General features: G+C 41.2%; 1 protein-coding gene across 4 annotated transcripts in view; it reads right to left on the bottom strand.

Annotated features, from left to right (window-relative positions):
* PIGG (phosphatidylinositol glycan anchor biosynthesis class G) overlaps window positions 1-24,142 on the bottom strand; it is a 504,708-nt gene that overhangs the window by 418,661 nt on the left and 61,905 nt on the right. For all 4 annotated transcript variants that reach the window (XM_029601816.1, XM_029601823.1, XM_029601838.1 and 1 more), the window contains exon 4: window positions 15,706-15,894. In XM_029601816.1, coding sequence (XP_029457676.1) covers window positions 15,706-15,894 — 189 coding nt within the window. The remainder of the gene's footprint in view (window positions 1-15,705; window positions 15,895-24,142) is intronic.

Genomic DNA, 24,142 nt, shown 5'->3' with positions numbered 1-24,142 from the left:
GAATGGGTTCAGATGAAGAATAATAGGGAACTGACCAATAAAACGTGGTGCAAATTTAAAGGAAGTGAAGATTGCGAGTATTCAACCAAACCATGTCACCCAGACCAAAGTGGAGAGCTGGGTAGCATCTCGCCAGCTTGTTGTTTTTATCTTCCTGCACCCCGGGTGAGGAGCTGATGTGTCCTTTGCCACAGTTCTTTTAGATCATGGCTCATGGCATTGGTTGTGGGCAGCATAACGTGATAGGGATTAGCAGGGATACTTGCAAGCCTTATACAATCTTGAATGGAGATGAGCCAGAGGATTCCCCAGCATGATTGTTATGGCAGACTTGCCCACAGGAGTAAGATGGTTCAGTCATCCTGCCATTGGCTTGTAGAAAAGTCCTATTTGATTAAGAACATACGAACATAAGAAATTGCCATGCTGGGTCAGACCAAGGGTCCATCAAGCCCAGCATCCTGTTTCCAACAGAGGCCACTCTGTCTGCCCGTTAGTCTGCTTGTGGTAAGCTGATGAAAAATCTAGTGAGATCTGAAGTTTCTGACAAAGGATCTTTCAAAATTTTGCAGTAAACTGCACTCCCCAGTCAGAGAGTATGTGCTCTGGTAAACCATGGAGCTGGAAGAAGCAGCGAGTAAATTCAGGGCAGAATGAAGTCCAGAGAAGGGTATAAAGTGAGCCAACTTTGAGAATTGGTCCACTACAACCCAGAGAACAAAGCAACCATTAGAGGTCCGTGACAAAGTCTATGGCCAGGTGGGCCCATGGCCTTTCGGGGCATGGTAACAGTTATAACAGTTCCCCTGGGAGAGCGTGAGAGGGCTTACTGACCACACAATTAGAGCAGGATTCCACATAGCAACGGACATTCCATCTAATTTACAACCACCAATAGTGCTGCTGGAGCAATTCCAGTGTTTTGATCATACCTGGGTGGACAGCTAGGTGGGAATTGTATGCCTGGAGTACTTTTCCTCGAAGACGTTTAGGGACAACAGTCTGCCTTGGGGGTACTAGAACAGCTATGCCCGACAGGATTCTTGCAGGGTCTATAAAGTGACGGGATGGTTTCAGTATATCCTTTGCTTCAAAGGACCTAGACAAAAAAATGTCATAATGCCTCTGTATCGCTCCATGGTGAGACCGCACCTTGAATACTGTGTACAATTCTGGTCGCCGCATCTCATAAAAGATATAATTGCGATGGAGAAGGTACAGAGAAGGGCTACCAAAATGATAAGGGGAATGGAACAGCTCCCCTATGAGGAAAGACTAAAGAAGTTAGGACTTTTCAGCTTGGAGAAGAGACGGCTGAGGATAGAGATGTTTAAAATTATGAGAGGTCTAGAACGGGTAGATGTGAATCTGTTATTTACTCTTTCGGATAGTAGAAAGACTAGGGGGCACACCATGAAGTTAGCATGGGGCACATTTAAAACTAATCGGAGAAAGTTCTTTTTTACTCAACGCACAATTAAACTCTGGAATTTGTTGCCAGAGGATGTGGTTAGTGCAGTTAGTATAGCGGTGTTTAAAAAAGGATTGGATAAGTTCTTGGAGGAGAAGTCCATTACCTGCTATTAAGTTCACTTAGAGAATAGCCACTGCCATTAGCAATGGTAACATGGAATAGACTTAGTTTTTGGGTACTTGCCAGGTTCTTATGGCCTGGATTGGCCACTGTTGGAAACAGGATGCTGGGCTTGATGGACCCTTGGTCTGACCCAGTATGGCATTTTCTTATGTTCTTAAAGCATCAGCATGCTGATTCTTTTACACAGGGCGGTACTAGAGGTTAAAATCAAAACGATTGAAAAACCAGGTCGAACATGCTTGCCATGGATTTAATCAGCAAGCCTATTAGAGGTATTGAAGGTTCTTGTGATCTGCATATATGGTGACAAAACAGGCAGTCCCCTACAATAAGTGGTGCCAATCTTCTAAGGCGAGCTTAATAGCCAGGAGTTCTCTGTCACCTATAGCATAATTTCTCTCCATCGATATAAATATCTTGGAATAGAAGAAGCAAAGCATGAATGCTCCCTGGTGGTTGTGCTGGGAGAGAACAGTCCCAACCCCAGTAGCAGAGGCATCTACCTCTGACAAAAGGTTTCAAAGGAGCCAGGGAGCCTTGAGCTCAGCAAATGATTGGATGGCCTCTTTTGGCCAGTTTCTGGTTTAGGCTCCCTTCTTAGTGAGAGAAGTGAGTGGTGCTGCCAAGGTGGAGTAGAAATATATAAATTGCCAATAATAATTTGAGATGCCTAGGAACCTTTGTAAAGCCTTAAGGCCCATGAGCTGGGGCCATTCCTAGAGAGCTTTCAGCTTTTCAGGGTCCATCCAAAGACAAAGGTGGGAAATAATGTAGCCCATGAATTGCAGCTTGCTCGAATTTGCATTTTTTAAGTTTGGCATAGAGGTGATTCTCACTGAATCTCTGGAGTACTTATTTGACATGCTGCCTGTGTTGAGCCAGAGAACGGGAATAGATGAGAATGTCATCTAGGTAGACAAGGACATAAGAGTAAAGAAGGTCTCAGAAAATTCATTAACCACATTCTGAAACACCGTTGGAGCATTATAGAGGCCAAATGGAATTACTACATATTCAGAATGTCCATCCCAAGTGCTGAATGCAGTCTTCCACTCATCCCCTTCACGAATGCAGGTGAGGTTATAGGCACATCTGCTATCTGTTTTAGAAAAGATCTTGGCTCCTTGCAGGTGGTCAAACAACTTAGAGATCAAGTAAGGGGTACTTGTTCTTGCAGGTGATAGTATTAAGACCCTGATAGTTAATGCAAGGTCTCAGAGTCATCCTTCTTCCCAACAAAGAAACCTGCCCCTGCTGGAGAACAAGATGGTCAGATAAACCCCCCGTATGTCATCATGACCTCGGTTTCTGGGACAGACAGGGGGGAACCATGACTCTAGGGGACATGTTCCCTGGCAGCAGGTCGATGGGGCAGTTGTAGGACCAATGGGAAGGCAAGGTCTCCGCATGCTTTTTATTGAAGACATCTGCAAAAGATGGAAGAAGTCTCAGGGAGACCAGAAATACGCAGTAGTGCTGACAGGAGGGGCCCAAACAGACGATAAGTATCTCCCAGTCTATGGTTGGGTTGTGTTGGATCAACCAAGGCAAACCAAGGATGATCACATTCACTGCCTTTGGTAGGACAAAGAGAGTAACTTGCTCCCTGTGCAGTACTCCAATCTGAAAGGTCAGCAGAGCAGTGATTGTGATCAGGTGACCTAGGAGGGTTGCCCCATATATCAAGGATATCCTGACAGACTTTTCAAAGGTGAGCTCTGGGAGACTGCATTGCCATACTAGGGCCTACTCGATGAAGTTATCCCTGGTGCCGGAGTCTATCAAAGTCTCCGTATGGATTTCAGTTGCATCAGAGTTGAGGATAACTGGAACAAGTAGCTGAGGAGAGGATAAAGAGTGCCCTAGGGTTGCCACTCCAATCAAACCTATACTTGGAAGTTTTCCACCTTCTTAGAGCATCAGTTGGAGGAGTGCCCCTGACTGGCATAACACAGGCAACAAGTTGAGGCGATGGCACCTCTGTTTTTCCCTCTTCTGTGATTCAGGCTCTGCCAAGCTGCTTAGGCTCTTCGGTAAAGGAAGCAGACAGATTCCTTAGCTGGGGTCACCAAAGAGTAATGGAACTTGAGTGCAAGCTTGAAAAGCCACCGGGAAGCTTCCCTGTCTCTGCCCGCTCTTGGAAGTGGATGTCAAGTGTGATGAGATCTTCAAGGCTGGCTGGGAGGTTTGACCTGACCAGTTCATCCTTGATCTGCTCCACGAGGCCTTGACAGAAAATGGCGACCAGACTCTCCTCATTCCAATGTAATTCTGAGGCTAATGTCCAGAAATGGATGATATAGTCTCCAGCTATCCTGGTGCCTTGCCTAATCCGGAGTAATTCGGTAGCTGCTAACGAAGATTGATCTGGCTCATTGAAAATCCTTCAGAAGTGCCCTCCAAGTTTCCCATGAGGGGATCATTCCTCTCCCAAAGAGGTAATGCCCAGGCTAGGGCTGAGCCGGCTAAGAAGAAGAGGATACAGGTCACCTTGGTCCATTCTGAGGGGAAATAAGCAGCCTGTACCTCAAAGTGCATTAAGCAATGATTGATAAAGCCTCTGCAGGCCTTGGGATTCCTTTCAAACCTGGGAGGTGGCAGCAGGTGTGGCATGGACCCAGGAAGCTGAACCAGCACAGCTAGGGAAGATGAGACAGGTGCTGGAGCTGGTAGTTGAGCCTGTATGGCATCCATGCACACGGACAGCCCCTGAAGCAATCCTGCTAATTGGCTAAGCTAGTCTTGCTGCTACTGGACTCAGTGGGACAGACCAGGTATAGCCTGGGCTGAAGGTGGGTCCACTGAGCTTATGGCCTCAGCAATCTGTCACGGAGTGTGAGCTCTTGACTATAGTGTGGTTGGCACAGCCTGACAGGCAAACCTGTTAAGCCCACACAGACAGTAGGTGGACATGCTCCCACAGGGACAAGGTATAGACATCCATACTAGCCCCATTTCTTGCAGTTGAACCCTTGGGTTCCAGGGCTCGGCAGGGCTTAGGCAGAGGTCCCATAGATAGAGTGGTCAGGCAAAGTCCAATAGCAGGCCGCAGAAAGGCAGGGGTCAGGGCAGGTGGGGATCCAGAAGCAAAGTCAAGGTCAAGGCAGAAATCAGAACTGGAAGTCAAGCAGAAGAGGGACAAGACAACAACAGACAGGGCAGACAAGGACAAAGCAAGAGACAAGGCAGAGAATAAGGTAGCAAGGCATGGACAAGGGCAAGGCATGAACTGGAACAGACAGGAACTATAGCAAAATGAGCTGCATGGAAAGGCAAGCAAAGAGACCTGTTGCTGAGGTATCTACTGTAGCGCAGCTGGGGTTTAAATACATAACTGTGTGATGTTATCAGAAGACGCAGGTGCTACCTTTTCTCGCCACGAGGCCCTCAAAGGTTGATGCACAGCGTGTGCAAGCATACGCCTAGGGGGAGTGTCGGCCATTGGCAGCAGCATCAGGGTGAGTGAAGACAGTCTCGGGGGCGTTCTGCGACTGGCGAAACATTACAACTATGAGAGGACACATACCTCATTTTTTGCCCCTCTATGAATCTGACATCAGTTTCTTTCCCTTTGCTGACTGAAAATCAAGTTTACGTGAATCATACAGTGGCCTGCAAAATATTTGATCCCCTAAAATTCAGCAGATTTATGTGGATTACAAATGACACATACAGATTTTTCCAGACAGAGGGGTCAATATTAAAAAATAAACATTTAAAAGCTAACTTGGGAGTTAGATGGCTAACTTATGAGTTAGAAGGATTACTTGTGCGTTAGATGTATAACTTGCCTTTTAGATGGATAATTTGTGAGTTATCCATCTAAATGGATTTGAATATTGACCTCAGTATTTTATTGCAAACCAGTATGCTCTTAAAGTAAATTTTCAAAGGCACAATTCATTATTTCTGCATTTTTTGTAAAATATTAAAAACTAGAAAATGCTGCTTGCATAAGTATTCAGCCCCTTCAATCTAGTACTTGGTAGAACCACATTTTGATGCAATAACAGCTTTAAGTCTGTTGAGCTAAGTTTCTACCAGCTTTGCACACTGATTTTTGCCCATTCTTCCTGGCAGATTTGCTCCAGGTTGTTCAGGTTGGTTGGATGATGCTTATGGACTACAATTTTCAAATAGTGCTACAGATTCTCAATTGGATTGAGATCTGAACTTTGACTTGGCCATTGTAGAACATTCATCTTTTTTGTTGTTCAACCACTCCTATGTTGCTTTGGCCTTGTGCTTGGAATTACTGTTCTGCTGAAAGGTGAACTTTCTCCCAAGTTTTATATTTTTAGCAGACTAAAGCAGGTTGTCTCCCTACATATACTGCACCATCTATCCGTCCTTCAATTTTAACAAGATGCCCAGTCCCTGCTGAGGAAAAGCATCCCCAACAACATGATGCTGCCACCCCCATACTTTACTGTTGGAATGGTGTTTGCTGAGGAATGGGTAATGAATAGATTTGCGCCATACATACCACTCTGAATTTTGGCCAAAAAGCTCCATTTTTGTCTTATCTGACCACAAAAACTTATCCCACATTTTACCTGGATCACTCTGATGCTTTCTGGCAAACTCTACACGTGCTTTGATGTGGTTTTTCTTCAGTAATGGCTTCTTTTTTTTCATGATTGCGCATGTTATATTTGTAAGCAGCTCAGAATTTTAGATGTGGCATATACATTTTTTAAATAAATAGTCATCCTCCCATGCAGGCCAGTTGTATGCAGAGCTGGTTGACTGGTGCACCTCTAACTCCAGTTTCAGCCACTGAACTCTGTAGCTCCTTTAAAGTGATTGTTGGCCTCTCTGTGGCTTCCCTTACAAGTCTTCTTCTTGCTATGATGCTGAGTTTTAAGGTACAGCCTTGTCTAGCTGTGTCTGGGTGGTATGATAGGGCTTCCATTTCCTCACAATTGATCCAACAGTACTCACTGGGGATATCCAAGCACTTAGATATTATTTTGTAGCCTTCTTCTATCTTGTGCATCTCTATAACTATATCTTTAACTTCCTTAAAATGCTCTTTGGTCTTTATTTTCATAGTTTTCCATCAGATTCACAGTCTGACCAATGGTTCTGGAATTAGGGGATCTTTTATTCAGAAAAGCTGACCTTTTTAATGATTCACAGATAAAGACCAATTGTAAGTCAATTGTTAGGGAATATCTTTCATCTATGTAAACTTGGAAGCTTCCACAGCTCAGGGGTTGAATACTTATGCAACAGCATTTTTCAGTTTTTAATTCTATTTTAGAAAAAATGCAGAGAAATAATGAATTGTGTTGTGACTTTGAAAGTTTACTTTAACATAGTAAGATAGTATTGTCAGCAGAAAAAGACAAAATGGTCCAGCCAGTGTGCCTACCAAACTTCCCATGGCAGCAACTGCCACTCCATGCATGTTACCCCCATGCCTTATGTTAAGAATAGTATACGTATAAGCAAGACCAAGCAACTGTCAAAGCCATAACAAAATTACTGCAACATTTTTACATGGTGAGCAGCCTTTCTGATAATTCAGACAATACTGCTTTAATGTTCTTTGCTTTTGGACTTGGCCGTAGAAGCTTTATCCCCAATGTCAGGATATCAGTACCCTAGCCTGTGAAAGTTGGGGCCCAGCACTGGCTATCTTCACAATCCAATACCCTTTTTTCCCCTGCCCCACTGTCAAAAGCAGAGAGTTATGTTGCAGTTGTGTCTAAATCATCAAGGCTAATTAGTTAAGGGTAGTAATCCCCCATGCTTCTGGTTAAGTATACTAACTGCCTTTCTGTGCAGGTTACCCCCATTCACCCTTTTCTTCATTATCATCCTATAGGGTAAACACCAGTGATCCTAAACAGAATGTACATCATGAACATTTGAGACCTACTACTATGAACACAGACTGAGTAAAAGGTGCAGGCCTAAGGCAATGCAGACATGGAAATGGCAACCATATGATGATTTTTGGCAACTTTATAACAGACTGTTTTTCACACAGAGGAGAAAAGACTGTTTGTTTCTTCATAACAGAGAGTGGGCATCACCTCCCAAATGAGAGGAGAACCTTGGACCAGAACTGAGAACATGTCCTTGGTAAAACTTTGTATCCAGCCTGAGACCAGCTATGAAACGGGTATTGTTCTAACACCTTTTATGCTGGTGGACTCAAATGAGCATATGAGAATATTCCTTTATATTGGGACCTAGATGAATGACATTTTCATCCCACCAATCCTGTGTCTATAGGAGGTGACAATATCCAATCTAGATCAACGTTTGACCTTTATCGAACTGAATATTGAAGAGAGACTCTGAATTACCCATAGATTTCGACATCTGATATTATCTGAACAGACATTATCCTGGTGACATTATCTGAAAGAGTCTTTGCCAAGGGAGGATCAACTTGGTGGGGGTGTGGTACTTTATGTCCGGGAAAGTATAGACTCCAACAGGATAAAGATCATAAGAGAGACTAAATGCTCAGTAGAAGCTATATGGGTAGAAATCCCATATGTGTTGGGTAAGAGTATAGTGATAGGAGTATACTACCGTCCACCTGGACAAAATGGTCAGGCAGATGATGAAATGCTAAGAGAAATCAGGGAAGCTAACCAATTTGGCAGAGCAATAATAATGGGAGATTTCAATTACCCCAATATTGACTGGGTAAATGTAACATCAGGACTTGCTAGAGACAAAGTTCCTGGATGTAATAAATGACTGCTTCATGGAGCAATTGGTTCAGGAACCGACAAGAGAGGGAGCTATTTTAGATTTAATTCTTAGTGGAATGCAGGATTTGATGAGAGAGGTAATGGTGGTGGGGCCACTTGGCAACAGTGATCATAACATGATCAAATTTAAACTAATAACTGGAAGGGGGACAATAAGTAAATCTGCAGCTCCAACACTAAACTTTCAAAAGGGAAACTTTGATAAAATGAGGAAAAGAGTTAAAAAAAAAAAACTGAAAGGTGCAGTTGCAAAGGTTAAAAGTGTTCAACAGGCATGGACATTGTTTAAAAATACAATCCTAGAGGTGTAGTCCATATGTATTCCACACATTAAGAAAGGTGGAAGGAAGGCAAAACGATTACCGTCATGGTTAAAAGGTGAGGTGAAAAAGGCAATTTTAGCCAGAAAAAGTATCCTTCAAAAATTGGAAGAAGGATCCATCTGAAGAAAATAGGATAAAACATAAGCATTGTCAAGTTAAGTGTAAAACATTGATAAGACAGGCGAAGAGAGAATTTGAAATGAAGTTGGCCATAGAGGCAAAAACTCATAATAAAAACTTTTTAAAATATATCCGAAGCAAGAAACCTGTGAGGGAGTCGGTTGGACCATTAGATGACAGAGGGATTAAAGGGGCTCTTAGGGAAGATAAGGCCATTGCAGAAAGACTAAATGAAATCTTTGCTTCCGTGTTTACTACTGAGGATTTTGGGGAGATATGAGTTCCGGAGATGGTTTTCAGGGGTGATGAATCAGATGAACTGAACGGAATTCACTGTGAACCTAGAAGATGTAGTAGGCCAGATTGACAAACTAAAGAGTAGTAAATCACCTGACCGAATGGTATGTATCCTAAAAAAGGAACTAAAAAAGGAACTAAAAAAGGAACTAAAAAATGTGATCTATTGGTTAAAATTTGTAACCTATCATTAAAATCATCCATTGTACCTGAAGACTGGTGGCCAATGAAACCCCAATATTTAAAAAATGCTCCAGGGGCGATCCGGATAACTATAGCCTGACTTCAGTGCCAGGAAAAATAGTGGAAACTATTCTCAAGAACAAAATCATAGAGCATATAGAAAGACATGGTTTAATGGAACACAGTCAACATGAATTTACCCAAGGGAAGTCTTGCCTTGGGTAAATTTACTTCATTTTTTTGAAGGGGTTAATAAACATGTGGATAAAGATGAACCAGATTTTCAGAAGGCATTTGACAAAGTCCCTCATGAGAGGCTTCTACGAAAACTAAAAAATCATGGAATAGGAGGTGATGTCCTTTTGTGGATTACAAACTGGTTAAAAGACAGGAAACAGAGAGTATATTAAATGGTCAATTTTCTCAGTGGAAAAGGGTAAACAGTGGAGTGCCTCAGGGATCTGATCTTGGACCGGTGCTTTTCAATATATATATAAATGATCTGGAAAAGAATAAGACAAGTGATGTTATCAAATTTGCGGATGATACAAATTTATTCAGAGTAGTTAAATCACAAGCGGATTGTGATACATTACAGGAGGACCTTGCAAGACTGGAAGATTGGGCATCCAAATGGCAGATGACATTTAATGTGGATGTGCAAGGTGTTGCATATAGGGAAAAATAACCCTTGCTGTAGTTACACGATGTTAGGTTCCATATTAGGAGCTACCACCCAGGAAAAAGATCTAGGCATCATCATAGTGGATAATACTTTAAAATCGTCGGTTCAGCAGTCAAAAAAGCAAACAGAATGTTAGGAATTATTAGGAAAGGAATGGTTAATAAAACGGAAAATGTTATAATGCCTCTATATCGCGCCATGGTGAGACCGCACCTTGAATTCTGTGTACAATTCTGGTCGCCGCATCTCAAAAAAGATATAGTTGCAATGAAGAAGGTACAGAGAAGGGCAACCAAATGATAAAGGGGATGGAACAGCTCCCCTATGAGGAAAGGCTGGAGAGGTTAGGTCTGTTCAGCTTGGAGAAGAGACAGCTAAGGGGGGGATATGATAGAGGTCTTTAAGATCATAAGAGGTCTTAATAGAAACATAGAAACATAGAAATGACGGCAGAAGAAGACCGAATGGCCCATCCAGTCTGCCCAGCAAGCTTCACACATTTTTTCTCTCATACTTATCTGTTTCTCTTAGCTCTTTGTTCTATTCCCCTTCCACCCCCACCATTAATGTAGAGAGCAGTGATGGAGCTGCATCCAAGTGAAATATCTAGCTTGATTAGTTAGGGGTAGTAGGGGTAGTAACCGCGGCGATAAGCAAGCTACACCCATGCTTATTTGTTTTACCTAGACTATGTTGTACAGCCCTTGTTGGTTGTTTTTTCTTCTCCCCTGCCGTTGAAGCAGGGAGCTATGCTGTAGATGTGAATCGGTTATTTACACTTTCAAATAATAGGAGGACTAGGGGGAATTCCATGAAGTTAGCAAGTAGCACATTTAAGATTAATCGGAGAAAATTTTTTTTTCACTCAACGCACAATTAAGCTCTGGAATTTGTTGCCAGAGGATGTGGTTAGTGCAGTTAGTGTAGCTGGGTTCAAAAAAGGTTTGAATAAGTTCTTGGAGGGAAGTCCATTAACTGCTATTAATCACGTTTACTTAGGGAATAGCCACTGCTATTAATTGCATCAGTAGCATGGGATCTTCTTAGTGTTTGTGTAATTGCCAGGTTCTTGTGGCCTGGTTTGGCCTCTGTTGAAAACAGGATACTGGGCTTGATGGACCCTTGGTCTGACCCAGCATGGCAATTTCTGATGTTCTTATGTTAAGGGCTTTCCCCGTGGCTTTTTCCACAAGCTCTGTCAAGAGAGCTTTGTTAAAATAGAAGTTTAACTGCTGCAGTAAACCTGCAAGCTAAACTGAGTTTCAGGTATTCAGTACAGTCTGCTCCGTAACCGAGAAGCAGCTGTTCTTGCCAACATTCTTTGACAGACCTTTGGCCAGTTAGTGAATCCTATCCTTTTTCTGCCATCAAATCTCACTGAGATGTCTGTGAGATCCACAGTGTTTATGTCCTTTTGAATTAATTTACTGTTTTCATCTTCACCACCTCTTTTGAAAAGGTATTCCAGTCAACCATCACTCTCTCCTTAAAAAAATATTTCCTTATGTTGGTTCTGAGTTTTCCCCCCTGGATTTTCATTTCGTGACCCCTATTGTTTCCTTTCCAAAGAAAAAGGTTCCAAGTTTGCGCATTGCTAAATCCTTTCAGGTATCCAAATGTCTGTATAATATCCCCCCGCACCTCCTCTCTTCCAGGGTATGCATATTCAGATCCTTCAGCCTCTCATAAGTCTTACGATACAAACCCCATACCATTTTGGTCGCCCTTCTTTGGACTGCCTCAATTCTGTCTCTCTCCTTTTTTGAGATATGGACTCCAGAACTGAACACAGTACTCCAGGTGAGACCTCACCAAGGACCTGTACAAGGGCATCCCTACCTCCTTTTTTTTTTTTTTTTTTTTAATTCTTTATTTTCAAAATTTTTGAAATTAACCCAAGACAATTCTTGTTCAGAAAAATAGTTGATGGTTCACAACAATATCTTAGAAGAAAATTAAATATCAATTACAATCATTTCCAGTGGTTACCATCATCAAAATTATAAGTAATAAGGGGAGGCAGAAAAGAGCATCACATATAAGGAAAAAAAAATCTTAATAATTAGAATATGGCCGTAGCCCCAATAGTGCAATAGCTTAAATTCTATCTTATTGCCGAAACAGTACTAGAGGCTCCTTGGGTTAATGACCGTAAGAAAACCCTGAGCTGGACTAGTTCTTGATAAACATATTTAACATTGCGATATTGAATACAACATTTTGATGGGTATTTTAACACAAAACTAGCTCCTAACTGAAGGACTTCAGATCTCATTGAAAGAAATTCCTTGCGCCTCGTTTGAGTTACTTTTATTACATTTGGATAAATCCAGATTGAATGGCCAAAGAAAAGTGCCTGCCTATTTCTTAAGAACAATCTTAATATATGATTACACTCAGAAAGAAAAGCAAATGATATAAGCAGCGGTTTTCTTTGGACAATTTCTGAGTCCTGTGAAGATTCCAAAACATTTGTTAAATCCAAATTCTGTAATTGAGGCCCAGCTGGTGCTTGTTCTGTTTCTTGATCTCTCTGCTGAAGATAATAAGCTTTAACAATGACTGGTATCGCAGACTCTGGGATCTTTAGGATCTGTAACATATAGGTTTTAAACATATCTAGAGGGGATGATAGCTGCTGTACAGGAAAATTGAGGACTCATAAATTATGAGCCCTCAATGCATTCTCTACTCCCTCTAGTCTTTTATTAAAGATTTTTTCAGACACTATTAAATTCTATTGCACCTTTTCGGATGAATTAAATCTTTCTTCCACTTTTTTATTAAAAGATTTCACCAAATTGTTATTAGATATCATCTGTTCTCTAGTGTCCAATGTTATTTGGGATAAAGTCTTAATAGATTGTTCTATTGATCTCAAAGCTGCCCATATACCCTCAAGTGTACCTGTGTTCACAATTGAAGTACCAGTGCCTGCAATCAGGGTTCTCAAACGGTCTTCTCCCTTCTCCATAATACCTTTCCCGCGATCCATGGCCCCTTGCAAGCTAGATGATTCTGAGCACTGTTGTTCCCCTTGCAGTGATCGCGGATCCGCCTCCTCCAAAGTTGTTCCAAAAAGGGTGCTTCCTCCTCGCGTATCACCGGGGTCTCTTTCCTGAACAGTTGCTCCTGCTCCACTCGGGTACATTTCCCGAGGAGCCCCCGTCTCTGTCGAGCTGCTTGCTGCCGCGTTGATGTCAGAAATGAGTGCGGGCCATTTCGGATCTCCGGGGCTCAATGAGATGTCAGGGGTCAAGGGTGGAGACGCGCACTCCAGCGTCTCTCTCCCAGCGACCAAGCTCATCAGTGTAGAAGCCGTTGCTCCTCCAAAGAAACCGTCGATACGAGGCTGAGAGGTGTCCTGTGGGGGTAAGTTGTCACTCGCCCCTCTCAGTCTCCCCTTTCTTTTAGTATCGGGCATTTTTAAGCGGTAACAAACAAAAAGAAAAACAGCCTTTTCACTGACGGTCCTCACGGAGCTATTAGGCGGTGGACATCTTGCCTCCCCCCTACCTCCTTTTTCTAATGGTTATTCCCCTCTCTATGCATTTTAGCATTCTTCTGCCTTTAACTATCACCTTGTCACATTGCCTTGCCACCTTCAGATCAGCAGACCCTTTAAGAGCATACTGGTTTGCAATAAACATACGGACAGGACAGTCTGTCTGTCATTTGTAATCCACACAAATCTGCTGACTTTTTAGGGGGTCAAATACTTTTACAAGCCACTGCATTTAGAAAAAAATATTGCTGTAGTAGCCTGTGTATTAGATCACTTTATTTTAATCGATAATTAATAATACAGTAGCAAATGGACATTTAAAAGGACTTCAATAGTGCAGTGGAGGCACCGGGAAGAGGGTCTCTTGCTTCCGGCTGAGCTGAAAAAAGTAGCAGCAGGGACGGGGGGGGGGGGGGCAGGGGGATGGGTGTGAAGGCGAGACGCTTCTTCCTTGAGGGTGGGTGGCAGGCTGATCCATTTTGAATATAAAAGCAGGTCGGGGTCTAACTTACAATACCAGGCAAATTGCTACTATTTAAAAAGGTTTGGGGCGAGAGGGAGAGGTAGGATACACACCTGCCTTGCATTATGCTTTGGGGAGGGGAGGGAATTTGGAAACTTATGGTTTACTTTTATTAAGTTCCTGATGACAGAGCTACTTAGCTCTTTAATTAGCACTTTATCCAGCCACACAAGCCTGCATAACTAAAAAACCTACCTGGCTATATTCAAACATACAAAAAAATCATAGGTAAAAACCTCTCACGCTGATGTTAATAGGATTTTTCTTCAGATGCTAATCCAATCTTTGTAATGAATAACGTCTGCTTAATACACCTACATAGTGTGGAATATGCTTCTTTAAAGTGAACTGTGTAGTGTATAATAAAATATTAAAGGAGTTAGAGGAAAGTTTCATACATAAATGTAGGTGTCCCCGCACCACTACTTTGTGGTTATATAATCATAAACTCTCCTCCTCCTCCTGTGTAATTTTTTTTGTGTATATAATCAAAAAAAATTTTTCTTTCTTTTCTTTATGGTATTATAACCTTAAGACTCTGCCGGGGCGAGAGGGTGGATAGAATTTCAATGCGAACAACGCATAAATGAGGCTTGACAAGCATTAATACTAAATAAATAGATAAGTGAAAATCAGACTTCCCCGTTTGATGTTGGTATAAGATGTCCGTCTGCTGATAACGGTCCCGACACGAACTATCCGTGTTTCAGATGTCAAATCTTTCCTCAGGGGTGTGCAAATGAATGCTGGACAGCCAACTGCTGGGGTCTGAGTCTCTCCACGCCGTAAAATTCAATATTTGCCTCTAGTAGATGTTACTCCATCCTCGCCTACGGGCGAGGATGGAGTAACATCTACTAGATGCCTCTAGTAACATGCCTCTAGTAACATCTAGTAAGATGCCTCTAGTAACATGCCTCTAGTAACATCTACTAGATGCCTCTAGTAGATGTTGCTCCATCCTCGCCTACGGGCGAGGATGGAGTAACATCTACTAGAGGCAAATATTGAATTTTACGGCGTGGAGAGACTCAGACCCCAGCAGTTGGCTGTCCAGCATTCATTTGCTCACCCCTGAGGAAAGATTTGACATCTGAAACACGGATAGTTCGTGTCGGGACCGTTATCAGCAGACGGACATCTTATACCAACATCAAACGGGGAAGTCTGATTTTCACTTATCTATTTATTTAGTATTAATGCTTGTCAAGCCTCATTTATGCGTTGTTCGCATTGAAATTCTATCCACCCTCTCGCCCCGGCAGTTCACTTTAAAGACAGTTTAAAGACAGTTCACTTTAAAGAAGCATATTCCACACTATGTAGGTGTATTAAGCAGACGTTATTCATTACAAAGATTGGATTAGCATCTGAAGAAAAATCCTATTAACATCAGCGTGAGAGGTTTTTACCTATGATTTTTTTGTATTGTTGTTTATATCGCTGACACAGTGGTGTATCACATTGATATATTCAAACATAGCCAGTTAGATTTTTTTAAATTATCCAGCTATATGTAGCCAGATAACTTTAGGCTGGTATATTCAGCAGGACATTTCTCCTATTGAATATATGAGACAAGTTATCCGGCTAAAGTTAGTCGGATAACTTGTCCACTAACCAGCCTACTGAATATGGACCTCGCTGAGTTTGCACCATTACATCCCATTATGATTAGTTATTCCTTAATGGCCAGATCTTGCAACTGTTCTACTAACAGGAAACAAATGTTTACCTTTGAGAGGAGTAGCGTATGAATCTTCTTGAGGATGTGATCCATTTCTGAAAGCTTGAGCCCTATCAATGGGCTGTTTGGTCCAGTCAGATGACCAATATGGTCCAATCCCAAATAATGAACAATTAATATATCCCAGTTTTCTTGTTTTAACACATCATCCAAATGTCTAGTAATATTATTATCAACCTTGAAAAGAAAACAACACTTTTAAAAGCATATTGTCATGAGACAGTAAATAAAATTCAGGTGCCAACATAACTTCATTACAGTAGAAAACTGATTTGCATGACTATCAAAATCTACTATTACCATCCTATGAAAAACAAGTTTGCTTTCAGTAAGCCATGTTCTCCGTAGACAGTAGGATGAATTAACCATGACATGTGGGTGACATCATCTGGCAGAAATACACAATAAGCAACCAAATGTCCGATCTGTAAAAATTTATTGTGTAAAGACGAATATATGCAAATGAGCCCGACTCCAGCCGAGTTTCGCCCTCTTTCAATAGGGCTGCATCAGGGGTATTTGCATGAATGAATGCTATATCTTCATCAAAATGTTGTATGTGTAAGCTATAAACGATACAAGATTTCGCCAGTCTGTGCAGTACACCGAACATGCCACAGAACTGACACAATGTTCGTCAGCAAATTTGAAAAAAAATTTTCGAAAGAGATCACAGCGTCTATGCACCACTGAGATCTGGAGTGTGTTATCTGTCAAATTTGCTGACGAACATTGTGTCAGTTCTGTGGCATGTTCGGTGCACTGCACAGACTGGCGAAATCTTGTATCGTTTATAGCTTACACATACAACATTCATTCATGCAAATACCCCTGATGCAGCCCTATTGAAAGAGGGCGAAACTCGGCTGGAGTCGGGCTCATTTGCATATATTCGTCTTTACACAATACATTTTTACAGATTGGACATTTGGTTGCTTATTGTGTATTTCTGCTCTCACGGCTTTATTAAGCAACCTCCTCGTTGTTTTGTCATGACATCATCTGGCGAGAGAGAATGGACTCTTCTCTCTCATCTCGCAGAGCTTTTGTTCTGCTGAACAACTGGTTAAAACATTTCCAGGCACACAATGCCTTGTGAGCCCCCTCAGTCAATTTTAGAGCCAATTCTAGCTAGGTAATCTACTTTCCAGGGAGGTGGGTGGGTATTTAGCATGGCTAACTCCTGCTGCTGTCCATGGAGAACACAGTTTATGGTAAATAAACTTGCTTTCTCTATCAACAAGCAGGGCTGAATTAGCGATGACATGTAAGGAGTGTCAAGCTGAGAGTTGCAGCAGAGCATTTACTGAATAAGGAACCTGGACCCCACCATGGAGACAACTCTACTGGGTTAACTGGCTACGCAAAACTGCATGATGGAATTACTCTTTGAAGGATTGTCGAGAAAGTAATAGAATACAAAGGTGTGTCCTGCGACCATGTTGCAGCTTTGCAAATGTCTTCAAGAGGTACAGCTCACAGATGAGCCACTTATTCAGTCATAACTCTAACATGATAAGCCTATAAAGATGTATTGAAAAGGTCAGCCAGCAAAGCTGCCAGAACTTCTCTTTCTCTTAATACTCTTGGATGAATACCATCTGGCCCTATCACTTTATCTACTTTGGGCCCAATATTCAAAGCGCATTCAGTGCGATTTAGCCAGATAAGCAGAACTTAGGAGGCTAAGTAGCGGCTGCTGAATATGCATCTACGTTCAGCAGCTGCCGCTTAGCCATATAAGTCCTTTGTGCACAAAAGTAGGCGAATACTAGTCAAATAGAATTAACTGTATAACTTAGACAGCTAACTACTGATATTCAGTGTTAGCCACATAAGTACATACGTAAGTTTAGATGCACCACAGAGCAGGTCTAAACTTAGCTGGGTAGACTTATCCGATTATATGCTATATAGATGCAGTTACTCAGTGGCTTTGCCATGCCACTGAATATACATCATAACTTAGGCAGATACATTCTAACCGGTTAAGTTAATTACACTACCAGCTTTGAATATATATCCCTCTGTTTAATTAGCTCTTCACAAACACACTTCTGAAAATCTATTGAAGTTTACCTCATTTCTAATCTCTTATTTGCGTTCATTTTATAAGGTCCTGCTATTGGTCCTTCCACAGCGAACACAGAACAGAAATATTTGTTGAGCAATTCCAACTTTTCCCTCTTCACCCTCTACATATTCCTCTCCATCTAGGGTCATGAAATGAAACTCCAGGGACGACGACTCAGAATCAATGTCAGGAAATATTTCTTCACGGAGAGGGTGGTGGATGCCTGGAATGCCTTGCCAGAGGAAGTGAAGGCAAACGCTGTGCAAGATTTAAAAAAGGCATGGGATAAACACTGTGGATCCCTAAAGGCAAGCAGAAGAGCAATGAAGTAAGAGGCTTAGGGGTAACTTGCTGGTGTGGCGGATACTACCCTTAACAAAAAAGCCGTCACATGGGGGTAACTTGCTGGTGTGACGGATTCTGTGATACAACTCCATCATTGCTCGCTGCTTAAACAGCAGGGGGAAAAGAGGAATGGAATTCAGTCAACAACAAACAAGGATATTGAACTGTACAGTCTGGGATAGAAAAATAAGCATGGGGTAACTTGCTTGATGCAGCAATTACTACCCTTAACTAAAAAACCTGATATTACGCTTCTGATGCAACTCCAACCTTACTCTGTTTCAATGGCAGTGGGGGGAGGAAATTGGACTCAAACAGTAACCAACAAGAGCCCTGACCTTGGCGGACTGAGTAACAAATAAGTATGGGAAACTGGTAACTTTGAGAGTTTGCTGGGCAGACTGGGTGGGCTATAAGGTCCTTTTCTGCCATCACTTCAATAAGTCTAATAATGCATTTCCTTCTGTCACTAACATATCTAAAAAAAAAGACTTGTCCTCCTGTTTTACCATATTTGCTATTATTTTTTCCATTTGCATCTTTGTATTTCTACTTTCCCCAGCTGTTTGGGGTGTTTGGGGGGTTTTTTTTTTTAGCTTTTTTATATATTATTGCCCATCTTCCTTTTTTTTTCTTACCTTTTCAGTTAGTTCTTTAGAAAACATTGAGGCCTCTTTTTCCACTTTCCTTTATTTCCTTTCCTAACCAAAAGATTAGTTGCCCTTATATCATCTCCTTTTAGTTTTCTCACAGCTCTACTTCCCCTAAGATTTTCCCATTCAGCTAACTCCTTGAGGTATTTCCCCATTTTCTTGAAGTCTAGGACCCTCACCTTTAAATTAACCTTCATTTCCTGTGCTCTAATACTGAACCACACCATCCGACGATCACTGGATCCTAAATGATAATCTATTTCAGAAACACTGTATCTGTTCGTAAGTACCAGGTCCAGTGTCACCCCCTCCCATGTGGATTCCATTAGCAATTGACAGAATTCTCCCTGCCTTCTAGAAGACATTGCAGTCTCAAGGCCGCAACCAACATCCAGCAGATTGAGATCCCCTAGCAATAACACCTTCTCTTTCATAGCAATTTTGTGAATAGCCTCCATTGAATCTCTATTTCTTTTATCTGTGATGGAGATCTATATATATAACACCAATATAAATAAATGTCCATGCCCTCTTTCCAGATTAACCCAAGTGCCTCCTCCTCACCTCGTAACCCTATAATTCCATTGCTTTAATATTTTTATACAAAGTGCCACGCCTCTTCCCTTCCTATCTGGTCCTTCCTGAATAGATTGTAACTTGGTATATCCCAGTAATGGTTTTCAGTGTACCAAGTCTTTGTGACAGTCACTATATCCAAGTCAGCTTCTTCTATGACTGCTTCTAGATCTGGGATTGTATTACCATACTATGAGCATAGTGTACATAGCTTTCCAGATGTTGCTCTTTTTTCCATTTTTATGCAAGTTTTTAATGTTTTACTTACCTTAGGATTTTGTTCACCCATCCTGATGATCCTAGTTTAAGTCTCTTCAGTAGATTTGCCGGGCTGTGTTGGAAGACACTGCACCCCTTCTTTGACAGTGGACCTCATCTCTGATACAGCAGTCCTTCAATCACTTCTTATGGTCCAGGAAGCCAAAATGCTCTCATCAACACCATCTATGCAGCCATTCACTCATCTCCAGAAAGCAAGCTTCGCTACTTCGGTCTTTATCCTTGACTGGGAGGATGGAGGAAAATACCACCTGTGCATCTATTTGCTTTACCCTCTCTCCCAGAGCTAAGAAGTCTTTTTTTATATGATCTGTGTGGTACCTAGCAGAAATTTTGTGCCAACATGGATAAGCAGCATCGGATAGCTGGAAGTAGGCCTTGAGGATTTTTGACAATCTCTCTATATCATCTTGGATTTTTGGCACCCGGCAGACAATAAACTTCCCGTGATAATATGTCTGGTCAGAAATACATACCTCCATGGCCCATCAGGAGGTATTCATCAACCACCACTATTCTGCCTCCTAGATGCAGTGGTTGTTGACCCCACAGCTTTAGAGTTTGCATGTTTCAATTACTCCTCGTTCTGGGATGGTTTCTCCTCCTCCACTTCCAGGGCTGTATACCAGTTTTTCAGCTCAAGGGAAACTTGATGTTGGGGTGTAGGGTCTAGTGGCTGTAGTAATCTGGGCCCAGCTGTCATCTTGTGGTCCATTTTCATCTTCCCCGCTGCTTGAGTTTTCCATCTTTGGATACCTTGATAAACATTTTACTGATTCAGTCCTCATTCTCCCAGATGCTTCTCTGTCTTGCCACATCCTAAATTCTGCCACTTGTTTCTCGTGAGAGTTGAACTGCAGACATCTTTCATAATGAATCTTTTCCTCATTGTGTTTCAAGACATCTATCTAGATAACAGTAAAAGTGATAATAGCGGTGACAGCGTTGGCGATATAATGTTTCCTGGCCATCCTTTAGCTTTTGTAAGTTTCTGGTACCTCCTGAAAAAAAGGAGAAAGACCTAACAAAGTCCCTGTCTTTTCTTTAACTATCCTGAAAGTAAAATTTGCTAGCCTGTAGAATCTAACTTCCACCTCCACAATCAGAATACCATTTCTTTGCTTACTTGTTGCTTGGTAGTGTCTTATCTTATTATTTCAGACTACAAAATATGTTTATAAATCTATGAGGTGTGTAGCTATATGTTGCTCCCTTTGTAGACTCTTGTTGCTTAGGTTATAAATGTAAACCAGAGTAATGAGAACTTTCCATCACAAAGATCAAATATGATGCTATCAACAAGCTTACAATAAATGTTCTTAATGTTTTCTGTTTACAAATGATACAAAATGACCTAAATCGCTTGCTATCTCCCCTTCCTACTTCAAAGCAGTACCTTCTCCAACTGATGACTAGTCATTTATCCTAGCCTGTGATCGTAAGCTGTTTCCTTATGATCCCTGACTGACCCATTTCTTTTAATTTTGATGAATTACTTTTGCCCTTATTTGTAGTCACTAATAGATAGTTGTACACAATTTTTCAAAACCCTTTTTAGTTTATAAAATGTGTTTTTGTATCTATTGAATGTGTATTCTATAAAGAATTCCATTACCTTAGCTACTAAAGAGCAGTTCAACAAAAAACGATTACCTGAAGGATTTACTATGGTATTACTAATTAAACTCGCCCTGAACTTTTGTTTTCACAAATGACAAAATTCATCTAAATTATTTTCTTATATTTCTCTACAGAATAACTTGGCATTGGTTGGCAAAGTACAACTCCCTAATTAGTTTGTTAGTCTATAAAGTTAAAATGGAAGATAAGGATGGATGGGAGTAGAAGTGGGGGAGGGGGATGGACCCCTTTCCTTTCTTCACTTCCTCTCTAAGCAGCAGTACCCAGCAAACTAAAAAAGGCAATGCAAATAACCCTTTTTTGAAAATAAAAAGAATAGCAGCAATTAAGAAAACAATTATCCTCCTTCAAAATAAGCTCTTGTCAGTTGAAATCGAGCCAGAAAAATTATATCTGCTATAACTGAGCTCATCCTTCCTTCAGAAGGTGGTGATTTGAATGCTATACTAAAGATCATGAGTGGCCTGATTTCACTGTGATTTAAGATCCATTGGGCTCTTCTCATGTGAAGACGTACCAAGGGAGTAAAATGGACTGTTGATGCCATAAGGCCCTGGGATCTCCAACATATCCCATGCTGATGCCTGCTGACTCATTCTTATCCTCTCCATTGTGAATATCAATGTGAAAATCCTCTTCTGTGGGAGTAAGGCTTTTGCCTGAGTCATTTCTAGCAGCACTCCTATAAAGTCCAATTGAGATGATGGGGTTAAGTGGGACTTAGGGAATTTTTTTTCAATTAAATCTTTATTAAATTTCAATCATTTACAATAATAAAAATAAAGAATATCATATCAATGTCCAACAAAGTAACAACAAAGGAAATTACAAACGGCATTTCCATAATTCAATCCCCATATAAATGAGGGGCACACGTTTAAGAAAACAAATTTAAAAAATACAAGGGAGAGACAGAGAATCTATCTTCTTAAAAGTTCCCACACATGGCATTTAAAAGATGGAATTATCTGATCTACAGCTTTCACCTGTTTTGTCTCTAAAAATGTTTTGAAAATATAAAGAGTTTTTTGAAAATAAATTAAACATTTGCAAGGGAATTTAACATATAGAGTTGCCCCAATAACAAGTACTTTCTGTCTGAACATAAAAAATTGTTTTCACCTAGACTGACTTACATACAAAATGTCACGAAACACTTGAATCCATTGACCACAAAACAGAATATCCTTATTCAGGAAATACTTATGAAATACCACCTCCTTATCATATTCTGCACAAAAAGAAACTAGGAGAGTTGCTCTTAAGGAAATACCATCCAGGAAGGACTCTAAAAAGGCAGATAGATTAGATTCATTAGGAGATAGGTGTTCCATCTCCCAACAAGGGTAATTTTTCATCTGTGAAACCAAGAATATCCTGCAGGTATTTTTTAAATATCTTATGAGAAGATAGAAGTTTAGTCATTGGAAAATGTATAAATCACAAGTTCTTCCCTTGCAACACGTTTTTTATTTTCTCCAATCTATTGTATTTAATCAATATAAGCAGTTCTTGAAGCTTATCCTACTGCCACCTGTGTTTTGATTACAGAAACATATTTTTCAATAATTCCCAACCAGGATTCATGATCTTGGAATTTCAATTTCGTATCTTCAGAAAATTTACCCCATTGTGTATTAGATTGAGATAACAGTCTTTCCATTCTGGATACAATCTTCCACACATCCCTAATAGATAAATTTTTTAATTCCAAACTCTCCCAAGAGTCAGCAGTTAAAGAGGGGAGGGAATTGCTTCAGATGGTTTATTTATTTATTTATTTAACAGCTTTTCTATACCGGTATTCGTGTGAACATCATATCGGTTTGCATCAAACAAAAGTTAGAAAATACATCGAACAGGTGGGAAGAAACTGGGGCAGGGAGGGAAAATAACTGGAGGAGTAAGGCAGAAAGAGCTTAACGGTTAACAGAGAATGCAAAACAATGAGGTCAATAAAATTCAAGGTAGATTAAATAGTTAAATGGTTAACTGATAATGGGTTACAATGAGGTAGACGGGGCAAGGCCGGGTAATCAAATCCGATTCGAAACAGTGAAGGGGAGAGATAATGGCAGGAAGGGTCCTATTCTGGGAATGCTTGGTTGAATAGCCAGGTCTTTAATTTTTTTTTGAAATTTTTGGGGCAGGGCTCAAGACGGTCCACAAATATTAAGATCTTTACTTCCATCTGGTGTCAAAAAGAGTGTATTCTCCAATCCTCATCCCCTTACAGTTCCCTTAATGTTCAGAGCTCCCATTAAGGGCCTCGAATCTACAGTCTCCAATGAACCCACCTCTTCTGCCAATAAGTCCTTCTTCAGTTGGGGGGGGGGGGGGGAGGAATACACTGACAAATGAAGATGATGGCTGTACAGGAGGTAAACTAAAGCCTGGGCTAAGAGAGGCTCCCGAACTCAAAAAGGTCTGCCTTTCTCCACCCTTTGGGGCTAACCCAGATAGCTGATAACATGAAGATGAATAGTACCACAAGATGGTTTAATAGAGGAAGCCGTAGTGTTACCCTTCCTCTTTTTTCCCATGAAAAGCAGATGCTGATGGACATCATGAGTTTCTTCTAAGAGGTGCGCCAGCAGCGGCACAGGCACATTGCTTTTAAGCTCTTTCTCGGTCTCCACAGATGACGTCAGGAGATTGTAAGAAGAGGGGGGAGGGCACTCTGCTACAGCATCTAGCCCCAGCAATTTCCCAGCAGCAAGCCTCTCCTCTCCAAATGCAGGTGCCCCTTGAGACTTAGGGGATCTGATCTCGAACCCTAGCAACTCCAACACCTGGATGTTTTTTTCATCAATTAAGAAGCACCTCCTTGAAATATGTTCTTGCCCAGCCAATCATC

The sequence above is a fragment of the Rhinatrema bivittatum genome, chromosome 1 (assembly GCF_901001135.1).
Source record: "Rhinatrema bivittatum chromosome 1, aRhiBiv1.1, whole genome shotgun sequence".
NCBI classification, from domain to species: domain Eukaryota; kingdom Metazoa; phylum Chordata; class Amphibia; order Gymnophiona; family Rhinatrematidae; genus Rhinatrema; species Rhinatrema bivittatum.
Note: the sequence above shows the minus strand (reverse complement) of the source record. Positions and strands in the feature narration are given on the sequence as shown.